The sequence below is a fragment of the Neopelma chrysocephalum genome, unplaced genomic scaffold (genome assembly GCF_003984885.1).
Source record: "Neopelma chrysocephalum unplaced genomic scaffold, ASM398488v2 Primary Assembly neopelma1_45, whole genome shotgun sequence".
Classification (NCBI taxonomy): Eukaryota; Metazoa; Chordata; class Aves; order Passeriformes; family Pipridae; genus Neopelma; species Neopelma chrysocephalum.
This window is the reverse complement of record NW_020897704.1, coordinates 18762200-18785837: the sequence shown is the minus strand read 5'-3', so window position 1 is coordinate 18785837 and position 23638 is coordinate 18762200. Positions and strand designations below refer to the sequence as shown.

At 39.9% G+C, this 23638-nt stretch overlaps 1 protein-coding gene across 9 annotated transcripts in view; it reads left to right on the top strand.

Moving 5' to 3' along the window:
• CELF2 (CUGBP Elav-like family member 2) overlaps positions 1-23638 on the top strand; it is a 557258-nt gene that overhangs the window by 402836 nt on the left and 130784 nt on the right. For 8 of the 9 annotated variants that reach the window (XM_027679569.1, XM_027679566.1, XM_027679564.1 and 5 more), the window contains one exon: positions 21684-21880. In XM_027679569.1, coding sequence (XP_027535370.1) covers positions 21703-21880 — 178 coding nt within the window. In that variant the 5' untranslated portion in view covers positions 21684-21702. Of the gene's footprint in view, positions 1-21366; positions 21521-21683; positions 21881-23638 lie in introns of those variants that run through there. The other variant, XM_027679570.1, reaches the window with a different exon arrangement.

Sequence of the window (23638 nt, the reverse complement as noted above, 5' to 3'; positions counted from 1 at the left end):
ATTGTCTTATAAATGATATAACAACTGCCTGTGAATGCCCATAAGTTTTTATTGTTGTGTGTGAATGTTAATAACAACATTGCAGAATGGCACAGAGAAGGTTTAGCAGAATAATATTTGCATTTCCTCTAGTAAAATATCATACCACAGTACAATTCCTGTATAATAAATCCATAGAATCTCTTATCTATCTGTCATGGTAATGATTCAAGTACAGAGCTTCTAAACAGGTGTATGTTATATCTGTGATGTAGATAGATAGATAGAATCATAGCCCTTCTAGATATCGAGAGGTTATGATTCATCCAATGCCTGAGAAAATTATTGCCGTCCCTAGAAATTCCATCTCTTGCTTCCCATGATTGAATGGGTATCATGGCCTTCCTGATCATTGAGCAAATTGCAATATGTGTGTACTGAGCAAGTAGCAGTCACAGAGCTGAAATGCAAAATGTTAGAAGGTTGAAGCATTTTTGGACTTGGAGGGATCAGTCCCTGGGTTGTAGAGTCTGGGTTGTGGAGTTAGGTTTCGCTTATGTGTAATGGCACCACTAGGGAATAAATGATATTACAAAGAAAAATTTGTATCAGGTCCTGTTTTAAAAAAAAAATCCCATTTCCTCCAAGGAAATAGACTTTATTTCCTAAATTATTTCTTCCTTCTCCAGCGAATTTTCTGCAGGGTGCTGATGTCTAGACCATTGAGTAATGTAAGTTTGGACCTGGGGGCATCTGCTCCAAACCCTAACTCCAAGCAGATCCAATGAGATCAGGATGCTCAGGGACTTGTCATGCCATTGCACACAAAAATTCCAACAGAGAAACACCAGATTAATTCTTTTAATTCCCTCTTGTTAGTAATATGTTGTTGTCATACTTTGCTTCTTTGTTTTAGTTTGAGAGGATATTAATGCGTGTCTGAATGGGATTAAACATGTATAAACCTTGCAGTGACTGATGATTTAGGGAATAGTTGTTTTCTTTAGCTAGAAGGTTTTACTCTTGCAAAATGCTCCTGGTCTTTTTTAAAAGCTTAGTCAAACTCTTGGAGCTAAAATTAGGGAATGATATATGTTTCACTAAAAATTTATCACACATTGATTTCAATCATTCTTTTAAAAAAACCTCAGTGAGGCACCTAACCAGGAATAAAAGAACCAGTTCAGGCACTTAATGTGTTTAAACTTCCTGATTATTTTGTTGTGGGATGGCAGGAATGTGGGACAAATGGAAGGCCTTGAATTGAACCAGACCTGACGCAGGAGATGGGTCAGATGGCGAGGCAGGAATAAGATGAGGCAGGCTCAGCTGACTCTGCATGGGAAACCAGGCATGGCTTCTGCCCTTTTCCCTCTCTGTTCCCTAGAAAGCCAGTGCTGTGACAACATAACCCAAAACAGCAAAGTGAAGGGAGGTTGCTCCCTGCATCTCACCTTTTATCTTCCCTGGCCCACTGCAGGCAGTGGAGAGTTCAGTATCTGTGTGGTTTTCCTCTCCGAGGAAATCTCAGCAGTCAGGGAAACAATCTTACCACTTTTAACACTAATGAAAGTTGAAGGCAGTAAACAAAATCATGGAGTAAATCATCCAGTGCTGACATGTCTTTTGGACAGCAAAGAGCCTTTCATTCGAAGATGTGAAATAACATTTCCGTCGTGTTTTTGCTAGTCTGATAATTAGAAGTGATTTAGGATGGCAGTGAAGGTGCCTCTAATGGGCACCTCATGGGTGTTAATAAAAGGAAGAATACATTAAAGGTAGTGATTTGTGATTGGGCTGATGGGGTTAATATTTTCTTAGAATATAGCCAGCCGTTTTTCTTCCAAGTAGCAATGTAATGTAATTATAAGTACCTTAGTAGATGGACTCAATTGCTCCTATCATGAAAATTAATTTCAGGATCATGCTGAGGCTTTCTTTCCTTTCTTCTTTATTTTCTGCACTGTGCAGGGGGTAGCAGACACATACAAATGAAATTACGTTGGAACAGACCTCACGGAGGCCTGGCCAGTTCCTATGAACAACTGAAATTGAAATCTATGGGAAAGGAGAGCATTTCTTTTTACATTCCTTTGCATGTTTTGCACCTGTAAAACTCACAGTTTTCTTACATGCTCTCTCAAAGTACTTGACAAAGCTAGACAGATATCTCCAAATTATCAGAGGGAAAAGTGAGATATGCTGAATTTTCTCAATATGTTTCTCAGAAGTAACTGAGCAATGGTTACAGCTTCTCCAGTTGGTTTTGTCAAGCTTTATAATCAAGCCTCTTCAGCACAGGTAACTGTTCTTACTGTAGTATTTCTAAACACTCAAATACACAAATAATATTAATAATATTAGTCTTGAAAAACTTAATGAAATTAAATCAAATAGGACTCTCAGACTTTGCTCTGAAAATATATACAAATTTAGAAAATATCAGCAACATGAAAGTGTTGGATTGCTGCTGTGTGGTTTGAAACCTTAATTACCTACACTCATTAGCAGATATACATCTGACCTATACAGATTTAAACCAGCTAAAAATAAGCCTTAAACCCATGGAGGAAGAGGAATGTATAACAGAACGAAGTAGTGAGTCTTGGTCTGTTCGAAAGGAGCTTGTTGCATACTTTTAAACCCAAAGCAGAGACACCCAGGATCTGGGTTTGTAAGTGTGAAAGTGGGTCCCAATTTGAGCTGATGATGTAAATCCATATTTGGGCAGAATTTCCATGGAAAGTTTTGTATCAATTGTATAGACTTTACCTTCTAAGAGAATTTGCTGTCTGTGCTTCCTAAGTATTAATATTTCTTTTTACTCTTACTGCGGGCTATAAAGGGTTAATGAAAGAAAAAGAAAGTCTGTAAATTCCTTTCCACAGAATCCTTTGCATACTGAGGGAGGGAGAAGCACAAATATACTTGCAAGTTGAGGCAGAACTATGCTGGAGTTCATCACTCCCCTTCCTTTGGCTTTCTGGAGAGGTACTTAATGGTGTTTGAACATGACTCTATAGTACCATTAATGTAACAATTTTCATTTATACAGTGCAACACCAGAAAGATAATCTCCGTGTTAAGTACGTTTCCTTTATAATCCCTGGAGAGTCAGAACTCTAAGAGCAAATATTGTATTTACCATAGACTGTAAAAGGGAAGAAATGAGGCTAAAATGCAAAGCAGCAGGGATAAAATAGAGTTCCTTTTGCATGTCTGCAGTGGTACTATGAATATATATATACTCACTGTTATGCTTTTTATATTACCTCTAATTTGAAATAAACAACATGATTACAGATTAGATCAATCATTGCTTCAGTATTTCTGGCCAAAGTAAGAAAAGCCTTGATGTGCCAGCTAACCGCGTAATCGAAGCAGAGATTGTTTCACTGCTGGTGATTTGCTTAAGGATTTTAATTTACAGTAATGAGTATTCTTCTCTGCATTGTAACCTGGCTCCCCATGTCTCCCTTTGGAAAACATTCTCTGCTTGTATATACCAGTGGAATGATGATGCGAGGCACTAAACGACAAAAGAGAGCAGTTGAGTGCTGCTGCCTGACGTCTCTTCCAGAATAGAACTGAGTGGGAAAATTGATGCCTAGCTGTCCTTACTTTGATTTGCACAGGAGCTCTGGTGGGAGCTCAGCCACTGGTGGGGACTGGGGGATATGGAAGTGGAGCATCTTTCAGAATTCATCAAGTGAACAGATAAGCAGTGCACTCCAGAGGACAGCTCTGCCTTGGCTACTGGCGGGACTGAAGGATAAGATGACTTTTTCCTGCATCTGACTCATGTGTTTCTTCTTATGAAGTTAAACAGAGGAGCAACAAGCGGTGGCAGCTGGAGAATATCACAGGTGCTTGAAAGCAATTTGACAAAAACAGTAAAGAGAAAAAGACATCAACAGTTTACAGCACATTTATTTTTGGGGAATAGTTATTCAGACTGGAAGAGAGCTGTTGGGAATCCAAGCAATGTACCAAAATAATAAAACATGATGCTAGGAGCCTGATGTTCAAACGCTTTGAAGTTGCTGCTTTTGGAATATTGTCCAGAAATGACCCAGTAATAAGGGCCGGCTGCCATGGATGCCTTTCTTAATGGTGTATGTTTAGTGGAATCGTCAGTTTAATGATGAACAAATACATTAAATGTAAATAAGAGATGTGTTAAGGACAATTCAAATATAAATTATAGGGGGGAAAAAGTGTGAATACAAAGAGAAGTGGAGGAATAGGGGGTAGTGTAAAGAAGAAAATGTGGTCAGACTTATAGAAAGTTATTTGAATGTCCAGAAAAACAGGTTTGGTTGCCTGCTCCAGATGGACAAATGGTGCCTTTTCCCTTCAATTCCCTCCAGGGAATGAAAGCTTTCCATGCTTTCAGTGCACATCTAAGGAGCTTGATAGGCTTTTTCTTTGAGGTGCCTGGAAGCCTCAGCCATATGTCAGGGTCCTCTTTCTTGTGGGCAGCTCAGTTGGTATTGAGAGTAAAAGTCTGGTATTCAGACTATTATTCCTGTAATCCAAAATTGGAGATTTTTGTGTCTGAATTTAGAGACTCCTGCAAACAACAAGGATTTTATTCTTCTTCTCAGGAGGCCATTACTTAGGCTGCCACTGCTCGAAACCCATGCTTAGTTTGCTCGTTGATAGTTCAACAGTAATTGTATTTACGGTTCATTTTGCCTGGATGCTGGTGACTTTTATCTTTCCGCAGTGTCACTGGTGCAGTTCAGCCTTGATGTACGTGTTCATTGTCCTGCTAAATGGAAAATCCCATTGCAGTTATGATTTCTGTCATCTGTAGGAGAATTAGGAGGAAGCATGTCATGGAGGTACTGTGGAAAAAGAGAGGGTGGTATGAAGTACAAATACAGGTTGTGACCAGATCCTCAGTCTTGTCCGCTGTGTAACTGTAATTTAGATGTGAATCTGTATACATGAAACATTTAATCATATGGTGTACCTCTAATTGCTAAAAGTCAGGTATTGGTTATAGAAACACCAAAGTGTTGCACAATACTACTGGGAGCTGAAATAGTCAGGCAAATCCAAGTAGCTACAGTGTTACATACTTCTGTTTAATTTTTCAATGAGACATTTGGAACGACATCTTTTCTTTTATAAATGCCAAGGAGAAGGATTTTCATAGAAAGCACTGCAGAACAACACAAGTCTTCCATTTCACAGAACTTTGCACCAAGTAGAAATATTAGTCAGCTACTCAGAGGGAAGTAGGGCAGATGAATTAAATCTTCATTTCGTTTCTATTGAGCTTTAGCAACTGAACTTTAATGCTTTTTAATTACATTCCTTACCTGGCTGGTGAGAGGGGCTGTATTAAACCACAAATACCTTAACATCTGGGGCTCATTTGTTGCAAAATGAACACCATCTCCTTTAATTCCCTATTTGTCTCTCTCTCTGCTCTTACAATATTTGCCTTGTACTGATTCCCCTTGCTAATTGCAATCCATCCAGTGCTGTATGGGAAAAAAACTGGTTTAGTTGCATGATTTAATGCTTTAAAGTCATCTTGGCTTTGCTGACTCATTGGTCAACCTTGAAAAATCATAGCAGTGCAAACATTGCAATGCCAGCAGAGGACTAGCAGGTTGCGCAGGGGACTCTGTTACTGATTAGTGTCATTTTTTTTCTGAGTTGAAAGAGCTATTGTGTTTAAGGCCATGAGATTTAGAATTAGGAGTAATTAAAAACCAAGGCTGCTGTCTTTATATTTTTTTAAATATGAAGGGCCCCAGGAGTCTCTGTAGTCATTAGAAAATCCTATTCTCGTGCTAAGCCTGTCCTTATAAGCAGTTCTGTTGTTGGCTTTCCTGAATGTAAAGCAGGATCTTGTTGAGAGTGGATGATGAGAGGGGGCAAAATATGGTAAAGGCAGGGCAGAAGAAAAGTGTGTGTGTGTGTGTGTGTGTGTGTCTGTGTGTGTGTTTGGGGGGCAGATATTTAGTGGTTGCGTGGCTGCTTTGTAATGTGTCCTTAGCAACTGGCTTTCTACTCTTAATGGGAAAAATAGATGGTGGGAAAGCATTCAAGGAAAGTGGGTCACATTTGATCCATGACCTAAAAGGAAAAGTGGGGGAAGGGAATAATCAGGTCAGATCATTAATGAGGTGAAAATTTATCCTTATAAAGCTCATTCATCGAACTGTGCAAAACTGTTGTTCTGGTGTCTTGGCTATGTGATAGAAAACGCAGCTCCCGCTCTCTCAAAACAAAACAATTGCTCCACGGCTTTGTATTTAAAAAAAAACAACAAAAAAACCAAAAAAAAAAAAACAAGAAGAAAAAAGTTGTTTGTTTTAAACACTCTCCAGCAACACAATGATTAGACATGACAGTTTGGCTGTGGGGCCTTCCTTTCAGTTCAGGAAAATATAGAACAGAGCTGAGCTGTCCTTTCCTGGTAAAAATGAGGTCATTTGTAAAGCTTTGTGTACATTTCTGCAGCACTCGTGGAATAGAGCTTGCAAAACAGCTCTCCTGAAGCCTCAGTCCTACCTTCACCAATACTGCCATTTTTAAGAAATGCAGGCCCATTGACCACGTAAGATGAGAAATCAGAAGCAGTGATTTAGACGAAATGACTCCTCAAGGATGTATAGTTTTGATTTAACTGTCAGGGGCTGCAGCCGTAAGTGCTCTGCCATTGCTGACTCCGAGCTTCTTACAGCTGTGTGTGGCTGAGGAAAAGCTCCTTGTAAACTGCTCCTTCTCCATGTGAGCTGTGTATGTGTTCTGAAATAAGCAAAACTACGCTGTCAGGCTTGATTATTCTCTCTGTTACATATACAAAGTAATGTATACATTATATTTGCTAATCCCTGTTGTTCATAAAAATGCCCCAGGCAATTAAAATTTATTGAATAATAATTTATTTTATGTAAAAGCTAATACTAATTTTCATACCCAACTATTTTTCATCTACCAATCAAATGTTATGTAGCTGCTAATAATTCAAGGTAGTTTTAATTAATGTCTTAGCAAGTGGATTGCAAGTCTGTTGAAGAATGCATCATTGAATTAAATAAGAAGGGATAGCAAGGGATCTACTGGATAAATGCCTGGAAAATATGGAGTAATACGAGATGTGAGCTGGCACATCAGAGATGCATTCTCTTCTACCTTGCAACTTCAGGGAATACATTCCCATTCTGTCCAGGAAACCCTTGATGTTAACCCCCAGATTCTTTGACCCTTCTTAGTAAACAGTAACTGTTTCAACCAACTGTACTGACATACAGTCCAGTCACAGAAAGATGGAAGCACAGAGAATTAAAGAAGCATTCCAGATCCTGGGCTCATTAATGAAGATGCTTGATAGGGTTAGGGTAAATTAAAAATCCATGACTTTGTAGGCTAAGTGAACTCAGACCTGAAGTGTCCACTTGTCCCCTTTTTTTCTTAACTGTATATTAAAATAGTCTGAAAGTGTGTCATGTTTCCTATTATATGAAAATAGTAGGAAAACATCTGGGCTTACTAATAAAATTAGGTCTGCTACTTACAAAGCAGACAGCATTGTTTGGGGCCTCAGAGATGCTCCTGCAATGCAAATAGTAATAGTGGCTTTGGAAAGTACTTTACTTCTACTGTATTACATAATTTTCAAACACTGCTTCTTTAATAACATAATGGTTCAACGTTTATATAGTGCTTTCCTCTGAGTGTTTTAGAATTTTTCACTGGGATGGGATCATAATTCAAAGGTGAGGGAGATAAGCACACCAAAGGAAAGAGACTTTAATAAGAGTGTGGCTGAGAAACAGCTTTCTCTGTTGCACAGTTCTCTGCTCTTTACAATTAGACACACTCCCCAGCTTTGTTCTTCTATTAGATTTCATCTTCTCTGAAGGATGGTTATAGCAAGAAAACTGATTTGCCTTAAAATAATCTGTAAGTAATACCCCTCTCAATGAATTTGAAATTGCTGGAGTGAAGCTCTGTGTCAGGTGTTCAGAGCTGACCTGCTGCCCAGCTGGTCGCTGTCTGTCGTGAGTGACTGTGTGGGCACAGGGTACAGATATCCTTCCCTTCTTTAAACCAAAATGAGCACAAATCCACAGCTCTCCAGTGGTGGCAGTCAGAATGAAAATTCAGGCTTCATGGGTTTTTTTCTCCATATCTCTTACTTACAGTGACAAGCCCATCAGGTTCAGCCTTCAAATCATTAAAATAAATGTTCGTATTATAAACCTCATATTTGATTCCTGGATTCCCTTGGTTTCTTGTATCAAGCGATTGAGACCTGTAAGCTTCAAGTCTGTATTCTCCCATTGGCAGCACCCTGGTCCCTCCACCTGCCCTGGGGCAGGTTTCTTCCCTTTTTCCATCTGTTGAGCGAAGGTGACGATGACCGTACAGAGAGGGGTTATGTGGAAAAACGGTTGGAATAGGGCTAGAGATCTTAGGGAACCACATGGTGTTATTAATCCTCCAAGCTTTCCAAAGACTTGTCATCACAAATAAGAGTTTTCCACTTTCAGGGGGAGGAGGGAAGGAGAAAAAAGAAGGGAAGAAATTAACCCTGTGGTGTGATGACAGAGATTTTTATAAATCACACTGCGTTTCACACTGCTGCTGACAGCCAGCCAAACCTGAGCTGGCCGAGTTTCCACAGGTCAAGTATGTTACAGGGAGCTTAAAAATACACCCACAAGTGTTTAACTACCTTTTCTCTTGCACAAGGGTATTGGAGTTAAGAATCTTTGCAAATTATGGGGTGGTCAAAATTATGTGAATGTCATTCCTATTCTTTCCCATCTCCTCCTTTCTCATTTCTTTTGTAAAAGTGCCAGCAAGTCCCTAAGACCTGGGTTCATTTTTGCTTGTGAATGAAACCTCCAGAGCAAATAATAACCCACTGGGATAACCTTTTGTCCAAAGGGTACAGTTAAGAATTTATCTCATCCTTTTAAATTCCTGCTACAGGTATTTAAGATGACCTTAAAAACAGAGGTTTTGGCAACTTTTCAAGCTGTATTTTCCTTTCCATTTGGCAAAACAGATCTGAATGGCAGCCCTCTCCTGTTTTCCCCATGCTTCTTTTACATAAAGTGCCCTGCAAACTCAGAAGATGGAGATCTATCTTTTAAGACAGAAGTGTCCCCATAAATGACTGCCATATGACTTGGGAACTATGTGTGTTAGGGCATGTTTTTGTTGGCATTTTTTGTGGTATGTTTATTAGGAAAATTTAAACCAGTTTTTCTCATTTTGTTTGTTTGAATGATGCCTTTAAAGGGGGAGTTGCTCCTTTCCTAATTATGCGTAGTTGTTTATTTTCTTGTGAGCTTCAAAAGAACAATGCAACCACCAGAGCAAAATAACTTTTTTTGCAATAATAGAAAAAAAAAGAGACTAAATAAAATCTTATACTATAATGAGAGTTTATTTTAAAAACTCAGATTTGTTGTTGACTAATTGTATACCAGTGCTATTAGCCTTTTAAATAATAGCTCTCTCTTTGGATGTTGGAGTGTAACTGTTGGTAACTCAAAATTACAAAGGAAAATGAATCCTTTGAAGATGTTAGAACACACATTGCAATGGAATTTAGGGATTTCAACAAGTGAGAAATTAAGACAATTTGGCCTGTTTTGCAGTGCATACAGGACAATGTTTCCAAACAGCACAAGAAGTGTTTTTTTCATTAAAAACTGCTGAGTGTTGTGCCTTCACATCCAGTTTCTCTTCTTTAATCTACATATCATGGTTGCACGTATGGTTAGTGGTATGTCTGGTGGGACCTCATTCTGCCACCTTTTGGGGCTGCTAGAAGCATGTACAACTCGTCCATCTGAAGCTGAAGCCAGGCTCCAGTTTTACTCATTATTCTGTCTTCCACAAAGCTGGTAGAAGTACTTGTGCTCCTACATAGAATCAACTACCACTAATATTAGGTTTTAGAGGGTTTCCCCCTCCCCCAAGAATCACTAGAGTGAGTTATAAGTATGTTGAAACTCACTGGGGAAAATCACTTTCTAACTATTGACATTTTAGTAGCAATCTAATGAGGTACTTAGATTTTTCTAGTATGTTGTATTGAGGAGTAGTTAGAAAAGATTCAGAAAAGGGAAGCTTTTGGATTTTTTTGTAAGCTTCTCTGTAATACAACTTCAAAAAAAAATCACCTCTGTTGATTTTGTTGTTGTCCAGCAATCTGATCAGAGCTGAGGTCTGCTCTGAGGAAAGACTGGGCACTTTTCCAACTCGCTTTTCTGCCCCCAAAACCTGTGTGGACAAAGATGACTCCTCCCTGAAGAACTGGGAAGTGTTTTCCAGACAACATTCTTGTTTTCCTTTACTAAAGGCCTGCTCCCCTCCTATATTTTCCATCTAAATGGCAAAGCCAGCTTGTCTCCTGCCCTGCATGCAGATCTTCAGTTGAACTACAGTTTCATGAGATTATTCATCCCAGTAACATTCAAGAGCTTTCCCACAATTCCCAAAGTTTTGCCTGCCCACATACTTTACCCTCAAGCCCTGGGAAGGATAAAGATTTTCTTCTTTGTTTGCTTGTAAGTTTAAGATTTCACTCTCCTCTGCCATGGAACCAAGCCTGATCCTGATTTTCAGTTTCTTTACTTTACCTGTAGCCCCTCTAACACCGGGTTAATACCAGAACCGTCTCTTCCAAGGCACTAGACAGGAGGATTGATTCTACCTGAAAGAGTTTAAAGGCAGGCAAGGGATTAAAATTCCCAAGACTGAATAGTGGGGTGAGAAGAGATGGGACCAACCTCTAGTACCTCTTGGTTGTCCAGCCAGAGGCAATACCACCTCGTGAATAGGTACTGAATATCTTAGCATGTTTTATCCACCTGCAAAAATTGCCATGTGGTCCTGTGGGGTGGGATTGCCCCACTCCTGCCCTCCTCCACTGCCAACATGAACCCTCAAGCACAGGAATAGCCAAACTCCTTCCCCTTCCTCTGGCATGGTGGAAGTTCATCCTGCCCAAATGAAGACCTTGATTTGTTGAAATAAAGCAGAATAGGCTGCTTTTCCCTCTGTGCTGCATAAATCAGCTTTGTCACCCCTTTGACCTCCAGCTTACCAAAACCTTTCCATCTGTGGAAAGAAAAAAAGTTAGCTACAGCCCTTCACAGCTGACTGGCAACTCCTCCAGCTTTTACAGGCTTGGTTAGCACAGAAGCAGGTCAAGACCACACCGTGCTGTCATCTGAAGTGGCCACGGTGGTTGCCCCGGCAGTATCACATTAAACTCATCGCGTATCAAGACGTGGTGGACCAGCCGCCCTGATCCGAGCACGTCCGACACCCGAGAGCTCCCGTAGCCGGGGCCGTGTTTGTGTGTAGGCTGTTAGTGTTTCCACTGAGGTCGGCATCTTTCTAACAGCTCGCTGCAGCTGGATCTGCGCATTATGAAATCGCACGCTTCAAAGTGCCTGGTGAAGCAGATCCTCCCAGCCTCGCGCTGCGAGGGAACAAGAGCCACACCATGCAGAAGGGTGTCTGCGCGTGTCAGCAGAGTGCCTTTTCAGCCTGAGAGCTGAGTGCAAAGATTTTTGAAGAGGAATCAGGCAATTAAATTTTGAATCCACATCTTCCTCTGTTTTTGTTAGGAATTCATGCTTTCGGATAGATGCAACGTTCCGTTGTGTGTCTCGTATCGTCTGTATACACAATTTCATTTTAATTTTTTAATATTGTCTTTCCCTGTTGTTGGGGTTTTTTCCTTTCTTTTTCTGGACAGGTTATACATATGCTAATAGAAATATGCTTATTACTTGAAGCATAGTTCTGCTTGTCAATGAAGCTTCATTAACACCGTTATCACTGCCTGACATTTATCTTATAATTTTCCAGAGTTGACTGTTACATCTCCATGGAAACCCAAATTGCAATTGAAACAAGTGAGATAATAAAGGCATCCACAGAGGATTGACAGTATCCAAGCCCACAGTGTTTGCAGGCTACATTTGTTTATAGTTCCTTAGATAAATCCCTTGCAGTGGAGAATTTTATTACCTGTCTCCTATCTTTCTATGACTACTGCTTATTGCAAGGTTTAGAGCAACGCTTTTTTTATTTTCCTTTTTAATTAGAGCAATAAATTTTATTGGACTCAGCAAGGGAGGCATTGAAGATGTAAATTCTAGAGTGATTTTTCTGGGATGAAATGTGAACCTTTTTATATATGATTTTGGCACTATAAAGACTAAGGCATTCCTATGTTGATTTGGGGGTTTTTTTGAAGGAGCCAAAACTTACAATTATGGACTCTTTTGATTTGCTGACTCTTTCAGTATGCAAGAAGGATCTCTTTTTTCTATACCTAAGGACTTGAGCTCTCTTAAGTTCGTGACTCTAAATCAATTTAGATGGTGCCTCAAAGCATAGAGTCATGAAACTGGAGTGGGTCCAGAGTGAATTAATCTGAAATTAATTTGATTTTGAAAGGCTCCATCTGGCTGTGTTTGGAAAAGGCATTTAGACAGATATATAAACAAATGATCATCTGTATTCTATATGCCAGATGTGGTGTCAAAAAAATGAAGAAATGGCTTAAAAAAAAATCAGCTGAGGGGGATTTTACTATAATGATGCTCAACTTGTTGAAATCACAATTGCATCACGCTTTGGACAATAATCTTTTCTTACATTCAGATTTGTAAAAGGAGGGAGCATGGGTGAGCTTGATAGGATTTTTTGTTTAAAGTAAGAAAATTGAATGTCACAGCTTGCTTTAATGGTCTTTTTGAGATCTAACCAAAACTGGCTAAACAGAATTGGCTGTGCCCTTAGCACAAGCAGGGCTGTGATCATCCATTCCCCTTTCTAAGGAAGCTATTTAGGTAAAGTAGTCATGTCAGGCACGAACTGTTGGCCTCCCTCTCTTTGGACGTGGCTTTTGGGCCCATGAAAATCACTCCCTGCACTTTGTGGAGCTCAGCTGGGTCTGAGCATGTGTGTACACATGTGGATGCCAGTCTTGAAATAACACTGGACTGTAAATTACTCCTTGCAATAATCGCTTGATTTTTGCCCACAGAAATGGCTGCGTTTCAAAACTAATGATTGCAGAACACCTTTCCCATGCCCACCATCCCTCCACCTCCAGGACACCATTTGCCATAAACTAGATAAGCCCTTGCAAACCTCATAAGAACTTGTACGTAACTGCCAGCCTGGGTATAAAACTTGCTGAAATAGTCACGTCATTAATTATCAAGTAAAAAAAAAATAAATATTTGAAGTCTTCACTGCTGTCTTTGAAGTTTTTTTGAGGGCAAAGGAAGAAGGGAATTGAGTAACAACTTTGTAAATTTGGAGCAGTAAGTGTTTGGAATGGGGAGAGAGAGACTGAGGTTGTTGACAAGAAAGCAGATGGTCCTACGTGTCCTGAATTTTAAAAGCCTGGTGCTATTCTAATTCAGTTGTTGACATGTCACAAATATATAAGCATTTGGGTGTAATCAAATACTGTTGTGCTTTTTTAAAAAATTATACCGATAAATGTTTCCTGCCACACAGAAAGAAGAAGTTTGCTTCACTGCAAATGTGTGTAATCAGTAAAGCAAGACATTAATAATCCACACCATTAATACTGAGCAGTCAGCTACTTCAGTCTCAGCTTCATGTGAAAAATTGTATCAATCGATGCTCCAAAACTATAATGTAATTGTTCAAGCACATAAGTGCACTCTCATGTTACTGTCCAGCTTACAGTGATACAGAGAGAACAAACCCCTTTGCAATTAAAGCCCCTTTTAGACACAGCATAGATGTTAATGCAAAAGGTCAACCTCTGCCCAGAGAGATTACAAATGAAAAAGTTGTTGAGGAGCACAGGAAGAGTGGAATAGTAAGTTACAGTACTTGTCATAACACAGGTTGGTTTAGACACAGGAAACTGAAAGAGGACAGGTTTAGATTAGATATTAGGAAGAAATCCTTTATTATAAGCTCAGTGAGATACTGAAACAGGTTGCCCACGGAAGCTGTGGCTGCCCCATCCCTGGAGGTGTTCTAGGCCAGGGTGGACTGGGCTTTGAGCAACCTGATCTAGTGGAAGGTGTCCCTGCCCATGTCAGGGGCTTGGAACTAGATGGTCTTTTAAGTCCCTTCCAACCCAAACCATTCTGTGATTCTATATCTTAACTCTTGTGGTACTTTTCTTAGAAATGCTCCTACCTTTCACCTGATGAAGTCAGAACCAATCTTGTTTGAGTTTGTATGGAACAAGTTCTGCCCAGAAAGCAAAAATTAATTACTGAGTGGTTGCCTAAGCTGAGCTTTATGTTGCAGAACATTATCGCTTGGTAGACCTCATCAAACCTTGAACTAGTTATATTCCCAAGCCTATAGGAAGAACAAAACTTGGAGGTTACATAGCCTCTTATTTTATATCTTCAAGCACTTTATTTTATCTTATCATGTATCCCTAGAAATTTGTGATCCTTATCCGTACTTGAACAAGAGGGGAAACAAATCCAAAAGTCAGGGGTGGGGTAGGGTGGAGTGGCTTTTGCTTTCTTCAGCCATTAAAGGGCAGGTGTCTGTCACTTGCTGTTGAGCTTCTGCTAATGTCAATTTAGTAAAGTCTGTAAGCCACTGTAGGCAAATTCTTAAAGATACTGAAAATAGACCATTGTAAGTTTTATCAGCATAAACAAAAAGCTGCCCAGTTCAGATCTGTGCAGATGGTGTGTTTAATTGTTTGCTTCCGCTATTAGATGAACTAGCAATGATATTTAATTGGTTTCCAAAATAGAAGACTAAAAAAACAAACCTCTTCCCCTCCCTGTTTGCTTTCACTTCTGCACTCATTCACTCTTGTTTACATATATTTTAACTTGTATGAGTTGCTCCACTCACAGCACATACACATCATTAAGCAGTAGTGCATGTTCTAAAAAATAATTTGCTTGATAGGTCCATGCAGCAGAAGTAAGAGTTGTTACAGGTCTGAGACACAAAGAACTTCTTTTTTATTTTAAGATGTGTTTGCATGTAAGTGGGTTTTGAAGGTGTGATGTAACAGATGTACAAAGCTTTGGCAATGTTACTGTTGTTAACTCTACGGTTCTAGGAAGCATTACCTACAGCAGGACATTAAAACAACATCATTTGGTAGGTTTAAACATGTATACAAGGAGTATCCAGGGTTTAGGTTGAAACCCCAGCCTTAAATCAAACTTGTAATGGAGGGGGTGCAAGAACACAGAGGCTGAGCACCTGAAGAGGCACCAGCCTCTGGAGGTGAATGTTTAGCTTTGGTGAGCAGAATGCTGAGGGCTGATTTTAGGAATTGAAGAAGCCCTACAGCACAGAGGAGGGTGCTCCAATGCGCACCTCCAGCTGAAAAGGGAACTGCATTTTAATGTGGCTCTTACTATGATTTCCTTTTGTATCCTTGACTTTCTTCCTGTGATAGTAGTGAGGAATCTGCATGTATACCTCTAAGAAATGAGATGTTTTATCTCAGGTGGGCTCAGCTCTCTTCTGATGTTTCTCTAGTATGCGTTTTGTTCGGTACTTTTCCCAACTCATATTGTCCTTAGTATCATGCAGTCTGACCTATCTGCTTGAAAGGCAACTTCCCTCTGCTGCTCCTTCTCCCAGCCCAAATTTATTTCCCGTCAAAACATTTTCAAGGTAGGAAATTTTTTTTCCCATCACATTTTCAAATCTTTTTTCCTCTGGGACAAGATGCCTCCACCTTACCTTACCTAAAATTTGCATTTGAGGCATTGAAGTGATCACACGTACTGAATTTGGAATTAATCAGAAAACACGTATTTCCTATACTAACAGTGGTTTGCCATGGTTTGTATGATCTAATATACGTAGAGAGTTAACAAAGCTGAGCTACAAGTAATCACCAATTTCACCAGGAAAATGACTGTGAATTTTAAATTATCAGGGCAGTAAAAAGGAACCCATTGTCTTAAGAAAAATTACACTTTTACAGATAATTTCTGCCAACGTGGAGGCAGCACATGAAAAAACATCTTTGAATTTACCCTTAAGTGCTTACACAAGCACTTGAGTATTATTAGATGCTGAGAAGAATAAAATCTGAGCATTGTATGTCAGGTATTAAAAGCCATCAGGATTTTCATGTAGTTAGTGTGCGTGTGAGTGCAAGTGCGGTTGCTCTCTGCTGGGTGGATGAAGAATTGCTCAGCTCTTTGTTAAAGGCTTTATGGGGCTATAAGATGGATTGCAAGTCTTATAGCTACTCAGTTGTTAGCCCTGCCGATGGGTGCAGGGAAGCCTGGGGAAAATTATTTCATAGACTTTACTGCCTGCATAGGACTGAACATTCTGCCATATGAGTTTTGTTCGTTGGGCATGATGTCAGGGTCATTTAGCAACTGCAGTTCTGGAAATGTGTTACTTAATAATAATTATTAGTGTTATTAGAGTGTAATAGTTCTGCCAAAAACTGTACAAGACACTACAGTAGAAGCAGTTAATGATTTTTGAAGCGTCATCTTTCCTTTGAGCTGCTTTTGAGCAAGTGTGCTGTGAAAATGCTGATGGGCCAGAAAGCATCTGGAGATGACTTTTTTTATTCCCCCCCAAAAAACCACAGAGGCATGGTCATTTACAGCTTAAAAATGTTGCACAGCTTCTTTTTTCTGTTTGTCAGAGGTTCTGGCCCTTATTTTGCTGGCCAAAATCCAATGTAGGTAATTACCTTCTGTGTCTATAAATCGCAACCCCCTGCAGTTTTCAATTGGGTACGGTATTGTTCTACCCTTCCTGGCTGAAACTGTTGTGCGATAATGCTCCATGTCATTAAACAGCTGCCGTCTGTCACCTTACGATGAAGTCATTCCTCTCTAAACAATGAGTTTATAAAGCCCTTTTGGGTCCTTCCAGATAAAATTTGCTCGTAAACCAGCAATTATGATCTTTGGAGTACGGTAAGGTGATGCTTGGTTGTGTCTCTCGATAGCAGTCAGAGGCCTTTGAACGGATGTTGTCTCTTTTTTCAGCTTGTGTGGTATCCTGGCAGTGATGCCTTGGATCAGATGTAAATACTTATTACTGTAAAACCTTGGTGCCTGCAAATGCCTCAGTGCTGGGGTGGATTTAGTTGTCTTTACACTTGGAACCTGTTTGTTATCACGTTCTTGTTCTGTTGGCTCAGATGTCTTAAACCGTGGAACATGAAAAAAGGCAAATCCCCAGCAAAATGGTAAAACCACTAAAGTAGGGTGAGGGTTGCAACATGAATTAACCAAAAAACAACAGCGTGAAGGTTCTGTGTAGGGTTAAAAATAGATTTGAAAAACAGGTCTCATGTAAATCTGTTTGGTCCCTGTTAACAGCTGTTTTTCAGCACCTGGTTTGACACCGAGGTCATTAATGGAAGCAAACGTGGATTAACACCAAAGCTCTTAATGGTGATGAATTTAAGAGAGTCCCTTTTGATCCAGACATTGTTTCTGAAGGCTCCCTCTCTGTCCTTAGTGGCCAGTTCACTTTTAGCAGTCTTGCAGTAATTACAGATATGAATGGAAGAGACAGAGAAGGCATCTACCAGGTTTTTCCGGTGCTCCTGCTGAAGCAGCACGGATATTAAAACAATCTCTAGCTCCTCAGGAGTGGTCCTGTCAACTTGCTGAAATGATGGAATGGTAGTTAGGTTATTAGAAGGAAAATTGGCACAAATTGAGAGAGAAGATGCTCTGGCAGCAACCACAAGCAGCCAGCGACTCAGTGGCTTAATCTCTGCCCTCAGGCTGCTCTCTACGATATAGATGACACCTTGTCAGTGAAGATGATGTGCTGGGTCACCCCTGAGTCCAATGGGCTAAATTGGCCATGGAGGGAAGGATTGCTACAATGTAGAGCCAGCAAACCACATAATTTTTTTTCCTTTTTTTTTTTTTTTAATATATGTCATCATTTGGGTACTGACAGTAATTGTCAAGGGATCTCGTTCTCATTAGTGTCCCCTAGATACAGCTATCTCTGTACGCTCGTGCTTTCAAGAAATAGTCCTAAACTTTCACAAGGTCTACTTTGCTTCTTTTGAAAAGTTTTATGCATAGTTTCTCTTTTGCCTTGTTATTTCTTGGGTACAGGAGAAGGGTAAGATGGGGGAAGGTAGAAGCCGCTTCCTCTGAGAGTCATTGTGTTGGCAGAGAGAAGTTAGTGAAAACCCTGCAGCTCTTGGTGACCAAGAGGTCTTAGTGCAGAGCAGTAATGTCCATTGGGTGAAGATGAGGACTGGGAGAGGATAAGGGAATTCATCTTTAGCAGAGATTATTTGCAAGGGATCAAGGATATTTCGATGGATTTTGTATTGACCCAACAAGCTCTGTGACAACTGAACCATCAGGCAAGTGTGGTGTATAGTTTTGTTACTCAGTGGAACTTTCAAGTACACTGCAGGGATCAGATCCATAGAATCTATAAAACTGGGGTGGTTTCTTTCCATTGTTATCTCTCTGTTGTTTTATTCACTAGTTTAGTTTGACTGCACTGGCTCTAATCCTACAGCTACTGCTGAAGCTGGGTGAAGATGCTACTGAAGTGTCATTGCTGCAACAGTGTTCATGAGCTCCTCAAAATCCCAACAGTGAGACTTGCATTATCCCTCTGAGGTGCTTGAGAGCCTTAGTTTGCACTGAAATCAAAGGAAATGCAATTTAGGAAGGAGCCCAGCTGTGCTTGTAGAAATGAATGCCCTCTCTGTGGCCTGAACTTGTCTATCAACCCCCCAAAATGTTGGCAGCTCAGTCAAGCCCCTACCTTGTGGTAGAAAAGTATTATAAAGAAAAGTCTAAACTGTGCTTCTTTTTTTCTAAATCTGCAGGAGTAAGTGGATTGACAGAGCTGTCAGTGGATGGTTGAATTTAGTCCAGAGAAGTTTTAATGACTTGCCCAAGTTAATGCAGGCAGTGAGTGACAAAACCTGTCCCCTGGAGTTATGCGTATGGTAGCCTACTCCTGGATCAGAGCCTTTAACCATCTTTATCCAGTAAAGCATTTAAGGAATATGATCAATTCAATTTTGGTTCCAACAAAATAGAAAAAGAACTGAAGCATTTTGTGAAATTAGAAGAGATCTTGGCCTGTGCCTAAATCTGTAGCTCAAAGCAAGAACTTGATGCAGTTGGGGTCATTAACCTGAGAAAAGAGGTACAAATAAGTGTTAGGCTTTGTGGTTTCCTAAAAATTGGCTGAATAGCAATGGAAACTGTGGGGCTCCTGGTGGTAAAGGTGGTTTTGGTAAAGGAAAAAGCACAGGAATTAACTTGTTATTTTTAATTAAACATTACCTTAGCTGTAATTTTGGGCTGAAGTAGCAATTATGTATGAATTTCTTAGAGAAGGGATCCAAGAGAAAGAATAGGTGAAGGGCATGATTTTAAAATGAACTCAATTCATTTTGTTAATGTAAACAACATAGAGAATAAATGAAATGAAAAGTGAAGCCAATTTCTGAAAAAAATAGCTGACCAAGGCCAGGGCAGAGTTGGGGGCTTTACCAAGCTTCTACCTTTTCCTGTCTTTGCAGGTCCAAAATAATGTGAAAGCATTTTCCCTAGTTATTTTAAGCTATGGGTCAGGGATTTTTCAACCTCTCTATTAGGGTTTCTTTTTGACAAATTGGGTTTTACATAAAGGAATAGGAATTCAAAAGAAATAATGGAGTGATTTTCTAGAGGTTTAAGTGTCATGGAGGTGCTTACTGAAAGTCTTGAAAGTTGTTCCCATGGAGTATCAATCAAGTGAGTCAGTCAGGGTTTTTCTGTTTCTTGGTGGTTGGGGTGGAGATGGTTCTTTGGATGTTGGTTTGCTTTGGCTTAAGTGTTGTGTATGTATGGAAAACGCACTTTCTAAAGCCTGGAGAACCATGATATCTCCAGGTGTACTTGTGACCTGTAGAACTTATTCAAAATGAAGAGCATTTGTAAGTTGAGAGGGCATTTGTGCATGAAATGTGATATAAAAGTTTGGACCAAATCTTTTGACTCTCTTACTCAGGCAAGACTCCCACTAGAATAAATAGGATTTTTAGCTATTTATGAGTGTGATAAATGCTGTTGTCTGCTGATCCATGTTAAAAACACTTCACAAGCAATGATCAAACTTCTTGTTGTTGGTTTAAAATGTGTCTTTAATATAACTTTCTCCTTTCCACCGTAAGCAGGGAAAGTGCTAAAGTTAATATGGGCATATTAATGTGTTTAGGTGAATTATGCTTTCAAGGAGATGAAACACATGAAACTAAATGATTTGTCTTCACACCGGTTATAGCTGTGAGACAGGGGAATTACACAGGGTTGTTTTCTCCTTGCCATTCTTAGAGGGGTTTTTTTTCACATGTAAAATATGATTTTCATCTGGTTGTGCAGATTTTGAGCTCTTCCAAGTCCTCCGGTGGGCATTCACTCCTGAACAATCATCAAACAGAGAAATTGTAATTAAAGCCAAATTTTTTTGAAGTGGCAGGTGGCTTTGAAATGCCTGAATTCTGCCGTGATCAGCTTCTGACACTGCTGCACACAGGCCATTTCCCCCCTATCCCTGGTGGAAAGATGGGAAGGATGCTCAAAAAGTCGCATCTCATTACTGTTCGTTCTTGAAACTGAAACATCCAAAAATTATCAGCACTAACGGAATCTCTAGCCAAGTAATTAGTTGAAACTACTGTCCTTAATTATCAATAGTGACATGAGTTTGGTGGGCGGGGTTGTATTTTTCTTTTGTTCAATATTTAAAATTATTTGTTTTTCATATAAGAGTATGACCCTTCCTAAACTGTAGCCTGTAATTTGTCTCCCAGATCAAATTATTTTTTGTTACTAAGTTCTTTTCCCCTGCAAAAGTGTGTGGTTGTTTTGAACTTGGATGCAGGATGTACATCTGGATATCAGATAGGGTAAAAATTTACAGGGGGTGAAAATGTTCAAAAATTTGATCTCCTTTGGCAGGGAGAAAAAGTTTTCAAAGTAGTATTTTAATTTTCACAACAAAGTAGGCAATTTTGCCACTATCTTCTCTTTTTGAATTGTGCTTGGCTTTTTTTTTTTCTTTTTTTATGACAGCAATAAACAACGTGATTTAAACTGGAGCACTCCAGACTGCCTTTCCTTTTTAAAGAGCGTAGGCAACTAATCGGCAGCAACCAGCCACATAGCTGGAGTGTTTTCCATTCTAGGCAATATCATACTAATTTGATGCACACATGGATGCTTCACACAATCTGCAGATTCATCGCTGGCATCTTGCATTAGTCATCTGACAGATTGCCAAGTGTTTCATATTCCTTTCATGTGACTTTATTACAAAACACACACACACACACACACGCACTGCCTTGTTTCTGCCAGTAGCCAGTTTAGTGAGAATTCACTGCAGTTCTGTTTACAACAGCCATGGACAGAAATCTGCACTTATTTGCAACTATCCTCTGCTTTAAAATGCAAACGTCCCGGGTTGTGTTGTGCCGCTCTCATCTTATATAATGACATTAAGTAGCAGCCTGCAGAGAAAACCAGACTCAATGAAAAATGTAATAGCATTGTTTTTTGTTCGTAATACTTATGCTATTAATTAAATACTGATTTTTTTTTTCTTCTTTGTGCCAATTGACATCATCTTCTGTATCTAGTGCACATGAAAACTGCGTAGTCTCCTAACTTGCCTTCTTTTCAATCTCCTTTTCCACTTTCTAGTAACGGCACAGCTAACAAGATGAATGGAGCTTTGGATCATTCAGATCAACCAGACCCAGATGCCATTAAGATGTTTGTTGGACAGATTCCCCGTTCGTGGTCAGAAAAAGAGTTAAAAGAACTTTTTGAGCCTTATGGAGCTGTCTACCAGATTAATGTTCTCCGAGACAGAAGTCAGAACCCTCCCCAAAGTAAAGGTACAGTAGTTGTGCTCTCTTTGCTTTCAGTTTGTTTTTCCGATGGTCTTGCTTGCCTTCAGCATTTCCAAAGAGGTTTGCATCTGGGCTGTCTGTTTTGTAGTATTCTGTGTTGAGCTATGCAGCAGTCCTAAGAGGAGAGGACTCCTGAATCCTATCAGATATTGTCTTCCTCCTCTTCTTAAATTGCAATTTAATTGTCTGTTATCTGGAAGCATACACTCCAACTGTGCAAAAAATAACAAAATATTACTGTTCTTGTTTAAATTATTCTTGCCCAGAAACATGGAAACCTGAGCGTTTGCCTCCCAGGATTAGCTCATGAAAAATATAATTTTCTATTTCCTTTCGTTTCCTCTCTTTGCACCCCAGGTGGGAATTATTTTATGGATACAAAAGGGAGAAATTATAGCAGTGGGCTCTTGCTACGTCACTACTCCAGAAGCAATAAAAATTACAAACAGTCCTTTTTCCAAAATCTGATTTCTTTTCTGCAGTCATGTTAAAGGATTGATTTTTTGGTACTGATATTGTTCTAAGTGAAAGGGTTGGTTTTCCTTCCTGCATTTTTTTCTATACATATGTAAAGTATTTTTCCCTAACTATATGCCTTCCTTTCACTGTATATCTGTGTGTATTTAGGCATGTGAGAGTTTTGTGTGTTATAGCTGTGTAAGTTTAGCATATGCTTACATGTAGACTGAAAGTGAATATTTTGTTTCACAGAATGATTTTTTCTACACAGCTGTATATTTTCATTGATACTTCAGGTTTGGTACATGAAAGCATTGCTACAAATAATTAGTGTAGCTAATTATGGAGGCATAGCTAGATGTGCATGTGTGTGTGCCTGGCTGTAAGGTTACTAGACAGTTATTCATTCTTACTGCACTCCTGGCACTGTTTCTAAAAACCTTCAGAGCACACGTGCTATGGATAATATCATAAAATGACTTTTGTGGGCTAACAGCTAACTAACTGTGCAAAACAGCCCTCGCTGAACACTTCCAGTGAGGTGAGAGGTGACTGCAGTTGTGGGAAGCACACAGCACAACCTCAGGTGCGCCTGTGCTTTTGGGCAAAGCACTGCCAAGGCTCAGCATATCTTCCTTGCCCTGGTACAGGGCAGAGGATCCTCTCAGTGGCCTCTTTGCTGCCCAGTTTAAGCAGTCTGGTGTTCTGAGGGATAGTGGTTTGCTTCTATCACTTCTGGTTAAGAGATTTGTTCCATCAGTGTCACACCAATGTCAGGGAGGGGGGTTCATCTCACCGTACCTTGCTGCTAATCAAGTCTCTGTACTAGATTGCTCTTTCCTTCCCCTATCCCTGTAAGTGTTCAAGGCTCTGTTGGATGAGCAGCCTGGTCTAGTGGAAGTTGTTCCTGCCCATGGCAGAAGGGTTGGAACTAGGTGGTCTTTGAAGTCCGTTCCAACCCAAACCATTCCATGATTCTGCGATTCAGAAGCAGAAGTTGTTTCTGGTTGGAGTGTTTCAATGTAGTTCTGCTTCCAGCCCCTTCCATTCCCCAGGATTGATGTATTGTAGCACGTACCCCCCTACTGTGTTAGTACAGAGCCTTCACCAAATGTCCTTTTCTTGTAATGCTGGATAGGAGACAGCATTAAGAGGTCAGACAACTGGATTTTCTGCAGTCCAGGCTGCTATGGATGAGCAAACTCCTACTTAGTTTAAACCACTAAAATGCTGAACTTTGAGACTCGTCCATTTGGAAAGAGCTGATTCCTGGGCCACAGAAAT